The sequence below is a fragment of the Hemicordylus capensis genome, chromosome 2, assembly GCF_027244095.1.
Source record: "Hemicordylus capensis ecotype Gifberg chromosome 2, rHemCap1.1.pri, whole genome shotgun sequence".
NCBI classification, from domain to species: Eukaryota; Metazoa; Chordata; class Lepidosauria; order Squamata; family Cordylidae; genus Hemicordylus; species Hemicordylus capensis.
In genome coordinates, this window is record NC_069658.1 from 26,596,197 (window position 1) to 26,615,166 (window position 18,970).

At 42.3% G+C, this 18,970-nt stretch overlaps 1 protein-coding gene across 2 annotated transcripts in view; it reads left to right on the plus strand.

Moving 5' to 3' along the window:
* The window catches only part of WDR70 (WD repeat domain 70), a 165,377-nt gene that overhangs the window by 40,669 nt on the left and 105,738 nt on the right, over positions 1–18,970 (plus strand). For both annotated transcript variants that reach the window (XM_053298644.1, XM_053298643.1), the window contains exons 8-9: positions 3,113–3,266; positions 8,934–9,010. In XM_053298644.1, the coding sequence (XP_053154619.1) occupies positions 3,113–3,266; positions 8,934–9,010 (231 nt within the window). The remainder of the gene's footprint in view (positions 1–3,112; positions 3,267–8,933; positions 9,011–18,970) is intronic.

The following is an 18,970-nucleotide window of genomic DNA, read 5'->3' on the forward strand; positions in this document are numbered from 1 at the left end:
CTACTTGCTGTACTTTGGTAGCTCTGTGGTGTAGCTCTGGGGAGTGTGATCTGTGGCTTTTGCTGGCTGCCAACCCCCCAGTCGGAGAAGGCACATGAAGAGAGAGAGCTCTGTGGTGTCTGTTTAGGGATGGGATGACCAGAACTGTACACAGTGGCTGACATCCAGACAAACTGTGCGCATATATGCTAGAGTTTTCCGTAATGTGTGTGGTATGTGCACAATTTTTGCTGATCCTAGTTTATTTATTTATTGATTTGATTTGATTTGATTTGATTTGATTTGTATACCACCCTTCTAAAATGGCTCGGGGCGGTTTACAATTAAAACACGAAAACAGTAAAGAGCTAAAACAAATTAAAAAACAATATAACAATTAATAATTTAAAAACATTTTAAAACAACAATTAAACAATTACAGTGATTAAAACCCCCGAAATCGAGTTTTGAATTTTAAAATAAACCAGAAATTAAAAACCCCACAATTTAGGAAGCTGAGAAAGCTTGGGTGAAAAGTAGGGTTTTCAGGTGTTTTTTGAAAATTGCCAGAGATGGGGAGGATCGTATCTCAGCAGGAAGCGCATTCCACAATCTTGGGGCAGCGACCGAGAAGGCCCATCTCTGTGTAGCCACCAAACGAGTTGGCGGTAACTGGAGACGGACCTCCTCAGCTGACCTCAGTGGGCAGTGAGGCTCATAACGAAGATGACGCTCTCTTAGGTACCCAGGGCCTAAGCCGTTTAGGGCTTTTAAAGTTATAACTAGCACTTTGTATTTTGTCCAGAAACCTGTTGGCAGCCAGTGTAACTCCATCAGTAAAGGAGTAACATGGTCTCTCCTAGATGACCCAGAGACCAACCTGGCTGCTGCTTTCTGAACCAACTGAAATTTCTGGACTACATACAAAGGCAGCCCCAAGTAGAGTGCATTACAGAAGTCCAGTCTGGAGGTTACCAGCAGATGTACCACAGTTTTGAGGTCATTGATCTCGAGAAACAGGTGCAGCTGGTGTATCAGCTGGAGCTGATAGAAAGCACCCCTGGCCACCGCCTCAACCTGAGAAACCAGGGAGAGGTGTGAATCCAGAAGTACTCCCAGACTGCGAACTTGTTCCTTTTGGGGAGGTGTGACCCCATCTAGAACAGGCAGATCAAAATTGTCTCTAGAGTTCTGACCTCGCACAATAAGTACCTCCGTCTCATCTGGATTCAGCTTCAGTTTATTCTCCCTCATCTAGCCCATTACTGCTTCCAGACAAGCATTTAGGGAGGATATACCAGCTCCTGAAGAAGTTGACATGGAGAAGTAGATCTGGGTGTCATCAGCATACTGGTAACACCCAGCTCCAAATCCCCTGATGATCTCTCCCAGCGGTTTCATGTAGATGTTAAAAAGCATTGGTGAAAGAACGGAGCCTTGAGGGACACCATACTTAAGCTCAGATTTTGAAGAGCAACAGTCTCCAATCGACACCATCTGGAATCTATCCGAGAGGTAGGAGCGGAACCACTGTAAAACAGTGCCTCCCACCCCCAACACCCTCAGATGTCCAAGAAGGATACTATGGTTGATAGTATCGAAAGCTGCCGGGAGATCCAAAAGGACCAACAGAGTCACACTTCCTCTGTCAATTGCCAATTGGAGATCATCCATCAAGCCGACCAAGGCAGTCTCCACCCCATAGCCCGTCCGAAAACCAGTTTGAAATGGGTCTAGATAATCAGTTTCCTCCAAGACCACCTGGAGCGGAAAGGCCACCATCTTCTCAATTACCTTGCCCAGCCATGGGAGGCTGGAAACAGGCCTATAATTGCTCAACTCCAAGGGATCTAATCTAATCTTTAGAAGAGGTCTGATTGCCTCCTTAAGACAAGGAGGCATCCTGCCCTCCCTCAGAGAAGCATTTATGATATCCACCAGGCTGTTTACAGCAACCTCCCTGCTAGATTGAACAAGTCATGCTGGACAAGGGTCAACAGAACAAGTGGTATGCCTCACCGATCCAAGCAGCTTGCCCACATCCTGAGGAGTCACAAACTGAAACCGATCCAGTTGAATCACATAAGAGGAGTCGTTGGGCACTCCAGCTCAGACATCAAATTAATTGTGGAGTCTCCATCTAGGTCGGCCCCTCCATCTGGGTCTAGTTTCCATCTGTAGCCACCTACGTCTCCAGACGCTATGTCCCTGAGGGTCCCCCAACCCTTAGGTACATAGTTTTGGGAGACAGAGCAGCTGGAAAGGGAAGGGTTATCTCCAAAACTCATCGTGTTCCTTTTGTGCAACAGAAAATCCTGGTCCGTTGGCTCAGGGTGTTGGCTTAGTCTTGATATTGGCCACTATTCCCAAATGTGCCCATATTTTGGACTTATATAAAGGCATTAACTGATCATTTTATTTTCAGTTCTTCTTTTAATAATCCTTTTTTGAATAATCTCTAAATAAATTTGCTTTCCTCCCTTTGAATACTGCACACTGACTTAGTTTTCATTGAACTGTCTACCACAACCCTAATATCTCTTTCCTGGTTAGTCACCATCAGTTCAGACTCTATTGGTGTGTTTGTGTGTGTGTGTGTGTGTGTGTGTGTGTGTGTGTGTGTATGAAGTTATCATTTCTTGTTGCAGTTTTCATCACTTGAAACTTACCTACATATCAGTCTCTTCATTGTCTGCTCACTGAATCCTTATGAAGCTACATATGTCCTTTAATTTCACAAACTATGCTAATCTACCTAATGCAATTATATTCATATTGCCTCAGATAAGGATTTCAGCTGGTTTAAACCAGATTTCAGCTGGTTTCACCCCCCAAAACTCCCCTTAGTTTACAAAGTAGTTTGGAGGAATAGGACATTGGGAGATGCTTCAGAATAGCTTAGCAGCAGTGCAGGACATTTGTTTGGTTTTTTGTGGCCAGTCCACTTACATTCATTCAGATATTTCTTACAGTTTTGATACAGGTTTTAGCCTTTGTTTGGGCTATATTTTCTGCTACTAGAGTGGTGTAACCATTATTTCTAAAACAAGCTTCACCTTTTTATTAAAAACCCATATTTTAAAAAATACTCTATGACTGAAAGAATAATTCTCTTTTAATCTTTCTTTTTCAGTCACCAGATAAAGTCTCTGCAATATAGCAGCACAGGGGATGTCATTCTTGTTGTTTCGGGTAACTCTCAAGCTAAGGTCCTTGACAGAGATGGCTTTCCTGTAATGGAGTGTGTAAAAGGAGACCAGTACATTGTAGACATGGCCAACACCAAGGTAAGCAGGGAAATGTCTCTCTTGAGGGGTATGTCTTCATCAGTTGCTTTTCTTATTTGCAGTGGAGGCTGAAGACAGAAAATCTATGTGGTTCCTGTCTGCACAGCAGGTATCATAGGTGAAACTGGGGGGGGGGGCAGCCAGGGCATGTGCCCTAGGTGCCGGGGGAGGGCGACAGTGCTCCCCACCCCCCTCCCCAATTCGTGGATTTTAAAAAAAATTTTTACCTGCAGCCCCTTCGGGAGGGCTTCCTAAGGGCCGCGGGGGCGGGTGGTGGTGGTCTGCAAACGTTCCCCCTCCCCCCGCCGGCCTCTCAGATCACTGCTGCAGCCTGTCTCGGGCTAATTTTCAGGCCTGTTTGGGCCTACAAAGTTCAGTGCGGTGGCCATTTTGGAGGTCTCTGCACATGCTCAAAAGGCCTCTGCGAGGCTTGGCAAGGCATAGGACCTCGCAGGAACCACTTGAGCATGTGCGGTGGCCATTTTTTTAAATTAAAAAAAGGCTGCTGAAAACAAAAATGGCCACTGCACATGCTCAAATGGCCTCTGCAAGACCCAAGTCTAGATTTTCCCCTGATCTAGGGAGTCGGAAGAATGCAAAGTTGTTGGCAAGGGACCCGAGCATTTAAAAAACAGATATAAATGGCACAAAAGTTAGTGGACAAAACATCGCTTAAAAAGACAATGTTGGTTTAATACCTTGTAAGCTGGCAAAACTGAAGGGTGTGGGGGGGACAGACAAGGAATAAAATATAAATATTCACTCGCATGCTGTTTAATGCTCTATACCAGGCCTTCTCAACTTAAGCTCCCCAGCTGTTTTTGGACTACAACTCCCATAATCCCCAGCCACAGTGGCCAATAGCCAGGATTACGGGAGTTGTAGGCCAATATCTGCCGGAGGGCCAAAATTGAGCAGCCCTGCTCTATACAGAGCTCTTTCTTTATCTGAATATTTGTCAAGCAATCTGATTATAAGGTTTGTGAGATTTCAAACTTGGAAAGTGCCTGCCTTTAACTTGTGTGGTGCTTAAAAAAACACCAAAACCTGAATATCACACTGTTCTGCTGTTCTATGGCTAGTTGCAACTTCCACATTCTTCCTGATCAGGCTGCTGGATCCAAGCCTATTGTAAGCTGCTGGATAATTTCAGATTGTTTGGGGCCCCTAGGATTTCCCATTGCAGCCATCTCCCTTTAAGGCAAAAGCTGTTTGGACAGAAAAAACCCATCCCTGAATTTCTTGGAGGCAGCAACCTGTAGTGAGGTGTGCTGAGGTGGCAGAGCATTTGTTAAAGAGAGCTTTCACTGCTTAGCTCTATGGAGGCATGCCCAGCACATGGATGTGCTGCGTTTCCTTGGGAAGGTGACTGGCACATATGTGCCACAAGTGTGGTTGTATGATCTGTGTGTATGCATGTGTGTATTGCTTACAACCTGTTTCTCCTGAAAGTGTCTGAACTTGTATTTTTGAGCTGATATTATGGTAAAGTTATCTGAAAGATGGGTGTCAGATGTTTGGACAAGGGCGCAATTTCAGTGCATGCCCTAGGCGCTGTTTTCCCTAGATAGGGAATTTCCCTCTGGTAGGTATGGACAACCTAGATTCAGCACAGAGGTGGTGCATGCCTTTTCTGGAGTCGAGAGTTCTTCCATTTCACATCCAGCTGTCCTTTTGTGTGCCTGCAGGAACTTCTGTTCACATCCCATTCAGGCAAAACATGGGAAGCTTGCTTCCTTCTCCTTTCTCTCTCTCTTTTTTTAGTGATATAAAGGAGAAGTTGGTTCCAAAATAATAGAGCAAGTCAGTGTAATGCCAAAATACTGGAGCTAGTCAGCACTTAACACATTTTTTGAATTTGATCTGTATGTAGTTGAGAAGGAAAGCATTCATTCCAGGACAGAACAATGTATTTGGTAGACACAGGACTGCCCCTGAAATAGGCAGCCTTATGTTGCAGTCTTCCCCTCCACTCTCTCTAATATGTTGTGGTAGTACTACTACGACGACCATCACGACAAATATTTATATACCACTTTTCAACAAAAGTTCCCAAAGCAGTTTAAATAGAGGAATATAAATAAATATGTTTATTATCTTTTTACTCAGGCATTTTCAGCTTCTTAATAATGTATAGGTTTTTAATTCTGTAATTCTGTGATAATGTATAGGTTTTTAATTCTTAATAATGTATAGGTTTTTAATTCTGTTTTTTAAATTGTTAGTTTTTAATTGTTTTTATGTATTATTATGTGTGTTTTTAACTGTTTTATCATTGTGAACCGCCTAGAGACACAAGTGTGGGGTGGTATAAAAGTTTAAATAAATAAATGGATGGATGGATCCTGTCCCCAAAGGGCTCACAATCTAAAACCTTGTCAACAGCCACTGGAGGGATGCTGTGCTGGGGTTGGATAGGGCCAGTTGCTCTCCCCCTGTTCACTATAAGAGAATCATCACTTTTAAAAGATACCTCTTTGCTCAGTAAGCAGGGTGATATAAAATAATAAAACTTTACCCAGGTGACTTGGTATGACGTGGTCACTGCATGTTCCCCTGCTTGACTGCTGTAGAGATGAAGAAACACCAAAGTCAAGAGAGAGCTGCCATTTTTACTGGCAGCCCTGTCTTTTGTTCTGTCCTTAAATGTACTTCATTTGCTGCCCGTAATCTGAAGTTTGTTTGCCCTCTGCTGAGCACCTAGAGCTCATGCCCAAGTGGGCTTTCTTGTTCATAATACTGGAAGCGTTTAACTTTGTGTAGGCATTCTTTGGCACATGTAGCCTGCTTCCTGCATTGAAGCTACTGGGGGAAACCCAGGTAAGAAGGAGAACCCTGTGTGAGAACTGGAACTAACAACAAAGAACTGTATTGGTTCAGCTGGTTGTTAGTCCTGTTTGTCATATAACTTAACATTGTGAAAGGTTCCTCTTCTAATTGGTAGTGCAACTCTAAATAGAATAGTTTTAAAACATTCTTCCCCCGACTAAGTTAAAAAAAACCCCAAAACCTGCATAGCTCTTTGCTGGTCCATGTTAGCAAGATGTTTCATTCGACGTTGCACTGTGTGTGTATATAAGGCCATCTTGAATTAACAGTGGTTATTCTTTGTTTACTGGAAAATAATACAGACATTCTCTTTTTTTATAAATGTTTTGAATATCACAGCAATCAAAGGGCAAATGTAGTTGTACTTGTGGTCGTTTTAAGTAATGGACACACATTGTATGGTAAACCTTTATTCATTGCAACTTGTAACTGATTAAGACTTCCTGTGTTATCTTTGCAAAGTGGTTTTGAAAATATAAAGGAATCCAAAGAACAAGTGACAGTCTTTGTTTAGACTTGCTTAATAAATACCACACATACTTTTCAGGGCCAAACTGCACACTATGTTAAGCCCATTTGTTGGGGCTGAAATGCTAGTTTTTTTACAGAGTACATAGCAAGCTGGCTTCTACCAGGTCAGACCATTGGGCCTTCTAGCTCAGTACAGTCTACAGAGACTGGCAGTGGTATCTCCAAGGTTACAGGCAGGAGTCTCTTTAGCCCTATCTGGAGATGCCAAGGAGGGAATTTGAAACCTTCTGCATGCAAGCATGCAGGTGCTCTTCCTAGAGTGCCCCTCTTGCTGCCCTGGTCAGAATCAGAGCGGAAGTGGCCAGTGTGCATAGTAGTAAGTAAGTAAAACCAGCACTTTGAATTAGGCCTGGAAACATCCTAGGAGCCCATCAAGACTAGTAGCCATTGATAGAGCTGTCTTCCATGAATTTGTCTAAGCCCCCTTTAAAGTCATCCAACCTGGTTACCATCACTACATCCCATGGCAGAGAACTCCATAGATTAATTATGCACAGTGTGAATAAGTATTTCCTTTTGTTTGTTCCAAATATCCCAGCAGTCAGTTTCATAGGATGACCCTTGGTTCTAGCGTTATGAGAGAGGAAGAAAAAATTTCTGTCTCTCCACACTATGCATAATTTTATAGACCTCTATCATGGCTCCCTTTGAAGTCATTTTTTGTAGAATAAAAAGGCCAAGATGCTGTAGCCTTGCCTCAAAAGGAAGGTGCTCCAGGCCCATGATCATCATGACTGCACTGCTCTGTACTTTTTGTACTCCTCTGTACTGCACTCCTCTGTACGTTTTCTAGTTCTACAATGTCCTTCTTAAGATACGGTGACCAGAACTGTACACAGTACTCGAAATGTGACTGCATCATAGATTTGTATAAGGGCATTGTCATATTGGTCAAATCCCCTTCCTAATGATCCTGAGCATGGAATTTGCCTTTTTCACAGCTGTCGCACACACAGTCAACACTTTCAACAAGCTGTCCACCGCAGCCCCAAGATCCCTCTCTTGTTCACTCACTGATGGCTCAGACCCCATCAGTGTATATGTGAAATTGAAGATTTTTTTAAAGTAGGGAAATAGCTTGGTCTGGATCAGGACTACAGCAGGCCAAAGCTCTGGGTAAAAGGAGTTAAAGCCCTCCTCCGCCATGCCATGTTCCCAGTCTAGAGTGAACACCTCTGTGCTTACTATTTATTGAAGAAAAAACAAGAAGTTCTGGTAAGAATTAATCTGCCTACGGACGAAATTTGGTTCAGATTGATTGGGCAGTTCACAAGTTAGCCCACTTGCACCTAAAACATTCACGTGCCCGCCATCATGAATCGGGGAGATGACATCATCTCAAACTACGCCATTGAGGTGTCCCTATTGTCAATCACCACAATTGCTCTGAATTTGATACAAATTGGTTAGGAGGTCCACAAGTTAACCCACTTGTGCCTCCAGTGTTCACACACACCCCATCTTGAATTGGGGTTGATTACATCATTACAAACTACACCCTTGTGTCCCTACAGCTGTAGCAAATTTTGTTCAAATCGGTTAGGTGGTTCATAAGTTAGCCCAGTTACACCTCAAATGTTCAGGTGCCCACCATCTTGAATTGGGTGGATGACATCACAAACGATGCCATTGAGGTGTCCATAAGTCTGTAGCAAGTTTGGTTGAAATTGGTCAGGTGGTTCACAAGTTAGTCCACTTGCACCTCAAATGTTTACACATCTGCCATCTTGAATCGGGATGGACGACAACATCACAAACCACACTGTTGAGGTGTTCCTATGTGTCCTTACAACTGTACAATTTAGTTCATATTGGTCCAGGCATTGCGCGCACACACCTGGGTGATCTCATAAGCTTACTTTCCTTAAGGAAAGTAGGCTAAAAATAAACACATCAATCTTGATAATGGACTTCAGGTAACATGTCGCTTGGTCTTAAATTATTAAGAAGAACCTGTTGATTACAGTTGCTCATTTAGATGTTTACTTTTTCAAAATTACATTTGTTGTAGAATAGCAAAAATTATTTTATAGCCCACCTTTCTGCCCAGAAGTGCTCTCAAAGACAGCTAGACGCTTAAGGGGAATAAACAGAGATTGCCATAATCTTGGTTTGACCATTGTTGCAAGATTATCTTCTTTGTGCAGTGATTGATGATAAGGAAGAAGTCATTGTACTTGATTATGATGATGCACATTACTCGTTGCTTGAAATGTCAAAAAATAAAGGGAGAAAAGAAAAGGTTCTACCACCACATTGCTTGCTGCAATATGTAATCATGTCTACACTTTCTCTTCCATTTCCTAGGGACACACAGCAATGCTTAATTCAGGCTGTTGGCACCCCAAAATCAAGGAGGAGTTTCTGACATGTTCCAATGATGGGTGAGTGTTGTTGCAAAACTCTGTTACAGTGTTTATTAGAATACTATTTTTATTTCTACCCACACATTCTCTTTGTAGATTTTAGTACACAGCCCATGAAGTAACTAGACTAGGTTTGTCATCTGTATTATAAGGGTATGCACCCTGAAGATCACATGATCAATAATTCACAGATGCCGTTCAGACATCCTACCAAGCCATGAGTTGAACTTAAGTCCCTTTTGTACATTACCCACCCCTACTTTCAGTGAAAGGCAGGGTTGCAAATTGCATGAACAGAGCTCTCAGAGAGAACATCTATATGCTCAGTGGCTCTCTTGAGCATTCAGTGAACGTGTGAAGGGTGGGGGTGGAGTCTTTTGCCATTCCCTCCCATGTGTGTTCAGTGACTGTGTGAATGTTAACATCAGAACAGAGCTTCAAAACCATTATTTCTGATCCTGGCTTGGTCGCTGATTGCATGCTGTGGTTTGTCAGCTGAGAGATCATTCCAGAATCAGAGCAAAGCTTCTTTAGCGGTGGTTTGTTCTGATGTCCAAATTGAACTAGGAAGACTTTGGAGAATATTTTGTTTTAAAAAGACACCTGTTGCAATCCAGAGCCCCATACGTGCACCAGGGCACTCATGGAACTCCTTAGTTTTTATGGCCTGCTCAGTTTTAACTTCAGTGAAGGGAGTAATTCCAAGCATGCAAAAAGATGCCCATAGTGATCTCCCCTCTTCATCTGTGAATGAGAGAGCCCTGCAAACAGGAGCATTCCTTGTGTGCATTGGACCTTCATGTTCCATAGAGCCAGTGCACGTGAAGCTTAAGGGGAGACCATTATCATAAGTGTTTTTAAAAGTTTTTTTAAAAACAAAAACAAGGTGTTGTGAATTTTCTGTTTCCAGCACAGAAAATGAGAGGTGTATTTTAACGTTTCAATAGCTATTAATATTAAATCTAATAACTGTTGTCTCCTAGGATTACAAGTAGTAAAGATTTTTGCTGTTCTGTCATATTTAAAGAGTGTCCTTAGCTGGACAGTTTTTAAAGAGTGGGGGGAAAGAAATTATATTGACCAGACTTGTTAGTTTTCTCTGAATAAACATATGTATAGCAGTGTTATACCAAATATGGGTTCATCAAAAACTCCTTGCTGAAATTTCTGTCCTGATCAGGAGACTAAAACTCATGTAAGTAGTGATATAAATGGATACATAATTATGTTCCCAAAGACAGCAAATTGCCTGATTTAATAAGAAAAGTATTTGAAACTATTCACTGCCAGCAGTAAGTGTCTCTTGTGTTCGCATGCCATTTTAAAAGAAAGAACCAAGACTTAAGGTATGGCAAATGTAATACTATAACAGTGCTTTTATAGATTAACAAGAATCATTTGTCAGAATGACAGAACTACTTTTCATACTAATTGGAGTGAAACATTCTTCCTCTGAAATTAGCTGTGCTGTAGAGAAGGATTGCTCTAGAGCACAGCTAATTGCACATCCCCAGCACAGCATCCCTCCAGTGGCTGTTGCTGGTGTCTATCATGCATTTCTTTTTTTAGATTGTGAGCCCTTTGGGGATAATGAGCCTGTCTGTCTGTCTGTCTATAACTATGTAAACCGCTTTGGGAACTTTTGTTGAAAAACAATATACCTCTATATTCACGTGTCCATGGTTGGGGAATTGACACCTGATCTCGGTATACACTGGAGAAAATTGACAGACAAGGGGTTAATTTTGCATATCTACGGGTCAGGGATGGCTGGAAATGACCTTGGAGGTCATTTCTGGCCACCATTTTGTATTCAAGAGCCTCAAAATGGCTCAGTTTTTAAAAAAATCGATGAAAACCATGATTTTCAGCCATTCAGGGGCATGGCTCAATTCAAGGGAAGCAGAAAAGCATGGTAGGCAGCTCCCCCCACACACACACATCCCCCCCCCGCCGGAAATTTGGCCAATTTTTGATGATTTTCCCGACTTCCAGGAACCTAACCCCCATGATCCCATAGCCCTAATGACTTGATATTTGCGGAGTCCATATCCATAGTTGCAGTGGGGAACAGAACCCCTGCAAATATTGAGGTACTCCTGTACAGTATAAATATTCGTCATATCTGTATTCAGCATATTGGTCCAAACACCAATATGGAAGAAAGCATATGTGTGGAAGTTCTTGTGTTTGCGCTCTCTCTCTCTCTCTCTCTCTCTCTCTCTCTCTCTCTCTCTCTCTCTCTCCCCTAAGCTGCAAGTAATTTGATGTTTAAATGAATATGCTACAGTTCTTGTTCATTGCTAATCATAGTGAAGGTATGGTTATGTATTATGGCTGCATTGATTTGTACATGTGTCAGGATGTAGACATGCTTCAATTCATATTGGATCATGGGAGCACACATACCACAACGCATCTAACGCATGCAGAACATTATGTGTGAGCCAGGGTGAATGCTCAGTCTGGCCACAAAAGGGCTGCCTGCACTAACAGCAGAATACACATTTATGGCCCAGATCACACATGATCTATATATGCTGGGGGAATATGAAGACACGAAACTCCTTCATGCTCTACACTAGGACTGCACAACCTCAGCCCTCCAGCTGTGTTTGGACTACAAGTCCCATCATCCCCATTTCACAGTGGCCAATAGCCAGGGATGATGGGAGCTGTAGTCCAGCATCTGCAGGAGGACCTATGTTGTGCGGCCCTGCTCTGCACACGCAGCCCATGTGCCAGGGTCTTGAATAATGTGACTGCTTATACAAAATCCTTGGAAATATGAAATACCTTTTAATAGTTGGATAAACTGGTAGTGTCTAGCAGTCATGTGTTTGGTGCTTGGTCATTTTTGAGTGAGTTGCTGAAATAAATACTGGATACAATCATTGGTTAAATTGTTTTGTTGTGCACTGCCCAGAGCTTTTGGAAGGGGCAGTATACAAATAAATAAATAAATCTCTACCTGGGAGCTACAAATGCACTTGAAATTCTCAAGTAGACAATTCACCCATTTTCACCAACTGTCCCTTCTTGCAGGTGTGCCTTGCAGTTACCTACCATATGGGACAAACCTTTGTAATTGGTGGTTTAACTTGATGTAATCTACTTTTGAGCCAGAGGTTGCCAGTTCGAATACCTGCTGGTATGCTTCCCAGACTATGGAAAACACCTATATCGATTGGGCAGCAGCAATGTAGGAAGATGCTGAAAGGCGTCATCTCATAGTGCACGAGAGGTGGCATGGTAAACCCCTCCTGTATTCTACCAAAGAAAACCACAGGGCTCTGTGCGCGCCAGGAGTCGATACCGACTTGACGGCACACTTTACCTTTTACCTAATCTGTTTTTGAAGGTGTACATATATTTGTTAAGGTCTGCTAAGTCAATGACGTGTGAGAGTCTCAATCCCTGCAGGGAAGTAAGAGTCCTGCAAGCCTCTAGAGAATGGTTTCCTGTATATGGCTTGTGACTAGTTTGGTTCCCCCACCACTAGCCACTTTTGTTTGTGTCATTGTTTGTGAAGACACCCAATTTCATATTCTGGCAACTGGAACAATGAGTTAGTTAACCCCACACTGGTCAGGATTGTGAGATTACTGCTAGCCTATTGGGAAGGCTAAATATGGGCCTTACTGTATCTTTGCCTGCAATACACTCTATCTCGTTCCTTTTTAACCCTTAGCAGGTCTTCACTTTTGCCAATGTTCAGACTAACCCTTTGCTAATGTGCCAGAATCTTTCATTGCATGAAGGGGGAGGAGCAATTTTAGGTGACCTCCCCCTATGTTGGCCACTGATATAGTCTTGGTTGCCTGATGAGTGTATTGGATATCTTCCATTGAATGCTGCCATTGGGTGTTAGTTTCTTACCACTGTGGCATTAACGATGAATGCTGTTTCATGTGCTGGCTGCTGGGTGGTGCTCAAGCATTGTGAAACAGGAACCTTTTCCAGAGAACTAGTCTCAGTTCTGCAAAGGCTTCTGGTTTCCATCAGCCTCAGGAATAGAAATCCCAAGGTTGTTCCCAAACTCTCTATTTTTCTTGGCAGTCTGGTTTCTGAGTGGCTAATGGAAACAAATGCCTACTTATGATCCTTCAGTTAATGCGTTTACTGCTTCAGCAAATTATGCTTCATTATTATTATTGTAGCTTATAATCTATGAGAAGTGGCTTTCGTCTTGAAGGACATAATCAATTCCCCTTGCTTTCAAAAATGTTATTACAGTTATGCTTAAAGGGGCTGCAGAAATCAAGTGAGAGAGTGCTGGTATGAGTGTGGGGCATATACTTTAATTTGCTGTTGATCATGCTAAGCATAACCAAAGCAGATGCATCTTAAAGTACACCTGATTTTCAAGCAAGGTAACTGTGCATGTCCAGATTTGCTAAAACGAAGCTTCCAGAAATTACAAACTTCCATCTCTGTTTAAATAATGTCTGCAACTGGTTCCTGAGATTGAGAAGTCATGAAGGTCCATGTTTCTTTTCTCTGTATCTATTTTGAGTGGACAAACAGTGTAGATAGCCGTGGGCGGGGGGGGGGGGGAGAAGTAAAATGAATACAAATGTAAACAAAGGGGTATTTGACCCATATTTACTAAATGACTGAAAGGAAAAAACTCTGTGTGAGAGAGTGACTGACTGACTGACTGATTGATTGATAAATATTGGAGAGAGGGGGTTGTGTTTAGTAGTATAGCGCATGCTTTGCATGCAGAAGGTCCCAGGATCAATGCCTGGCATCTCAAGATAGAGCAAATATGTAGATATTCATCCAGTGGTACTGTTGGGGCAGCCTCTTCCCCTGCCTTCCCAGGGGTACAGAAAGACCTGTGTGCCGTGAGAGGAAGGCAAGCAAGGAGGCACCCAGGTGAGCGAGCTCTTGTCCTCAGCTCCTGTAAAGACCAGTAGCCTGCTGTTTTATGTAATTTGCTTATTTTAATATTGTAAGCCACTTTGGATGCCTTTGTCAAGGCAGAAAGGCGCTATAAAAATGTAACACATACAAACATACATACATACCTAAATACATACATGGCAAAACAGTTTATAAAGGAACCTCCTCAGTGAGGTTTGCCTGTCTTCGTCATTTAGTTCTTTTAAACGCCAGGTAAAGACCTTTTTCTTCACCCAGGCCTTTTAAATTCGAGTTCTCAGATTTGATCTGATTTTTAACTAACTTGAGCTGCTATGTATTTTGTGTTTTCACATTTTGTGTGTGTTATGATTTAATGTGTTATGTGTTTTTATTGTATATCTTGATCATCTGTTATGAGCTGCGCAGAGAAAAATTTGTTATGGTGCAGCTAACAAATAAAGTTGTATTTCTTGTTTACACAGTCAGACAGGTGTTATTGACTGGTTTGTTTTATCCAGACATTGAGTCCTTCCCAAGGACCTGGGATGGCTGAATTTTATCATCAGTACTGTTGGTTATTATAGATATCGTAGCAAAATATAGGCTGTTCCCAGTAAAGCTGCTTTTTGTAATTGGCTGATGGTAATTTCTGTGGCCCCTATGGTGTTGAGGTGCTCTTCAATGTGTTTTGGGGTGCCAATTACTACTGGAATTTTTTTGATCTTCTCCTACCACAACCTTTCAATTTCGATTTGAAGATCTTTATATTTTGTTGTTTTTTCTATTTCTTCTGTTCTGCTGTCACCTGGTATTGCTATGTCAATTATTTTGACTTGTTTTTCTTTCTTCTCGACTACTACTACTACTACTACTACTACTACTACTTGTTTGCACAGTCAAACAGGTGTTATTGATTGGTTTGTTTTATCCAGACATAATTATTTTGTTAATACTCTTGGTGAAAAGTCTTGATCCAGCCTTTTGAGTTGTCACGTTTTATTTGGAACAGAGTGTGTGTGTCCCCCCCCCCCCCCGGCCGCCTGCTGATGCTTCAGGATTAAGCTGAAGGTCAATGAAAGTGGCTAGGACTAACTGCAAAAGTAAAACTTGGACAAATGAAGCAGGTTCCTGTCTTCAGGATGCAGAACTATGCATACCTGTGAACTCAGTGGGGCTTTCCTCTGAGTAAACACAGGGATGGGGCTGCAACTCAGTGGCAGAGCAGCTGCTTTGCATGCAGAAGATCCCAATTTCAGTCCCTGGCATTTCTAGATAGGGCTTGGGAAGACTCTTGCCTGGTACTTTGGAAAGCTTCTGATCGTCATTGCTGAGCTAGATGGACCAGTGGTCTGATTCAGTATAAGGCAGCTTCCTATGTCCCTATGCTGAGGGCTGCTCTGCCCATCACTTCTTACCTTGGGTGTAGTCCTGTTGATTTTGTTCCACTGTTACTATTCTAGCACAGATGTTACTTATATTCTGTAATGAGTTGAAATGCAACATAAATGGACAAGCTTTGCTCCTTTTTGCTTGTTTATAATGTGAGCAGACCTGTAAAAAAAATAAAAATTTGACCAACAATTGCTGATAAGAAACCTATGCTGATTTAGGTTGGTTTTTCGGGGTTATCCAGCAGGGGGCCCTCCAACGTTGTAAATGGCTGCTCAGAAACCCAACATGTCCAGAGTTAACTACAGTTACTAGTCCCTGCCTCTATATTAGATAACAGCACCTGTTTACATACTAAACATTAACAAGGCCTTGATTCTGATTTTTATTTTGTGAGTGGGGAGAGAGGGGAATGAACTTTCAGTATCCTGCCACCTGCATGCTTGTGTCTTCCCAGTTCTAATTAACAGGAAAGATACTTTAAAGATACTCTTGTTCTAATTAACAAGAAAGATACTTTAACATACTTCAAACAAACAAACAAACAAACCATGCTTATTTCCTCGAAGGCATTTCAAATGATGTCTCTCATAGGTAGTATTTGGTTTGGTATCAAAAATGTACACTGACTGCTGTAAAGCCTGTGAAGAGGCCAGAGCACCAGCCCCTTAAGACCTACTCCCCTTCCTGCCTGTTGCCTTCCTTGAAATCCATCCATCTCTTTCTGCACTGTGCCAAGAAGATGGCACTTGCTGTTCTGTACACATGACCCCTGAATCCTATACAGATGACCCCTTTGGCTCTGCTAGTGTAAATAGGAGGGGGGACTTCACATAGACACCTGTGGTGCTTATGAAGTATTGAAGTAGCAACACTCAGGATAAAATCACAACAGGGTCATTACAGCAGTGTTATGAGGCTAGGCTTCCCACCTACCCACCCACCCCTCCATAAGGAGCTCAGAAATAATGTGACAGTGAACCTAAAACATTAGAATGAATAAAGGAATTGATTTGCACATTGTCATAAGGATTAAAACAATTACAAACAAGTATTTTGTAAACCTTGCTAATTAAATAGCAGCAAAAGATGAAATGCAGTGTGATTAGTGTTTAGAGTGTGTCTTTAGATGAGGGAGGATCTCCATGCCAACCATAAAAGTTTTGTGGGTGACTTTGGGCCAGTTACTGGAGCCATGCAAAAATCGAGCTCTGAAAAGTCGGAACTGAATCACCTGCAGATTGCTCTTGACTTTGTGCATCAGTGGTCACTCCACCACTTACCTCTGAGCATAGTGGTCTTATGTACAGCTCTGGGGAGGCGCATTAAAGGCCAGTCCCAGAGGGTCCTTCCCAGAGCCATAGGAAGCTCCAGTGATGTCTTGGAGGGCATCGGGGAAGCTCAGGGAAATGTAGCCCATTCCAGTGCTTTCCCTACAGAATGTGCAGAGATAAATAGTGGGAGTGGATGCTGCCACTCGGGACCAGGGTTAATGTGCATATGATTTGGTGTCCACCCTTCAAAGCTGAATCTTTGCACAATCTAATCAGTCATTGTCTTTCAGCCTAATATACTTCACAGGGTGGTTGGTTTCAAAGATAAAAGATACACTGGCCTGAGCAATTGCGAGGGAAAGCTGGGGTAAAAATATGATACACAGTAGCGTGTAAGAACAGACTTGGCATTACTGTAAGCATAGAGTCTCCACAAAAGCTGCTAATTGTCAAATGCTAGTTCCAGAATTAACAGGTAATAAAGGAAGTTCCAAATGTACCCCAGTAGCTAGTTGTTTTATTAAATGTACAAGTAGTGTTCTCCATGGGGAAAGGGCTGTCCAGCACAGTTGGCGCTTATTAATGTGGATAGTATTTCCAATAATTACAGCTGAGCATTGATTTTGTGCATGTTGAAAATGGTCATCTATTTGCAACACTAAGTGGCCTGGCCTATTAATTTCATTGCATTAATTGCTTGGCTACAAAGAGGAAACACCCACAAATGCCATTAATTGAGTCTAATCCTGAAAAGTATGTTGCATTTTCCAAATTGTATGTAGGTTATATTGAGGACTTGGTCAGGAATTAATGTGTGTTCCTCAGGAACTGGTAAATATTTTCTTTTAAGAGTTGCTATTTGAAACACAGTAACAAGCAGAAAATAACGTATAGGATTCCAGAAATCCTGGGCTTTCATGTGAAAACAATCTGGGGATATGGAATGAATTGTCAGGGGTTTTTGATTTTTATCTGGCTTTTTTCTTGCCACACTTGTGATGACTATTTTTGTGAATAAGCAAGATGGAGCGGAGTGATATTAAATTCCCGCACAGCAGGTGTTCTATGTCCCTAGCCTCAATCTCCCCACCCCCACCCCCTGTTTCAGAAATAGAATTGCAGCCAACCTTGAAATGTAGCAGTCTTGAGTTTTGTGATTTGTCATCGGAGCCAGTAGAGTGGTTTTATCTTGCAGCTGGTTTATTGTAAAGGCGGTGGGGGTGGGGGGACCTTTGCTGGATCTGTTGGTTTCCACCCGTTAGCCACCCAAGTTAGCACTCAGACTTCTCTTCTAAGAACTTTAGTTTAAATCTACTATTTCCTAGGACTTCCTCAGCAATGCAGCTGGAGCCAGTCTTTTGTATTTTCAGCACGTTGTTCCATTATGTATATGTTTGCTTAATACATTTTTATCCCACCTTTCCTCCAAGGAAAGGAAGTACACAGTCAGAGGTACACAGTCAGTTTCCCACCCCACCTTCTTCCATTTTATCTTCACAACAACCGTGAGCTTCATGGCTGAATGGGGATTTGAACCCTGGTCTCCCAAGTCCTAATTTGACACTCCTGACACAGTACACTGGCTCTTTGTATAGCATAGTTGATAGGCCTACTTGTAGAGAAATTGCTACATATTTATCTCTAAAAATGTTAAAAATAAAATAAATAGGAATAAAAGCGAGTTCACTGCATTCCATCACAGTTGAATGTGACCAAAAGACAGGATAGAGCTATGCAAATAAAGGGATAGGCCTAATGAGGTAGGAGCAGGCTTGCTTCTTAATGAAGGAGGTCATCCAGGGCAGGGAGCAGGTTTAGCTCCCATCCAGTGATGCTGCTGACAGCATCTCTTTGATTTGGTTGCCATGCATGCCCATGAGGGAAAACAGAGCACTGGACTTGGGAACAGTGATGTATCGGGAGCAAAACCTGCACATCTTTCCTGATGCTGGTTGTCCTAGTCCTCGGTGACTGGGATCCTGCAGGGGCGCAATGGGGGTGATGCACACTGCAACTTCTAGGCATCCTTGGAATATACAAATTTCCCCTTCCCTGTCCAGCCCATAATGATGCTGGACATTTGCTAGTATTTGAGTTAGTTTGAGTAAACTTGGTTCAGGAACATTGGGATCCCTGCACTAAAGCAGTGGGCTCTGTCTAGTGTTCTTATGCAGAAGCTTTCAGCAGAAGCACATTGGCTCTGGGTCAGATTATTGTGGTGCATTTTTGGTGGAAGAAAATTGTTCACTCTCCAAGTCATCCTGAAAGACAAGCTCCAAGTTATAGTCAAATCCCAGAATGTCTTCTTTAAAAACAATGAAGGCAACTTGCTTAGATCATTAAGGGAAAATAAAGTCAGAACGTTCTTATGCAGCATCCCTTTTGTGGGTACATCTTTGTTCTGAATTTTTCTCTCTCTCTACAAACGAAGTGATTTAAATGATAC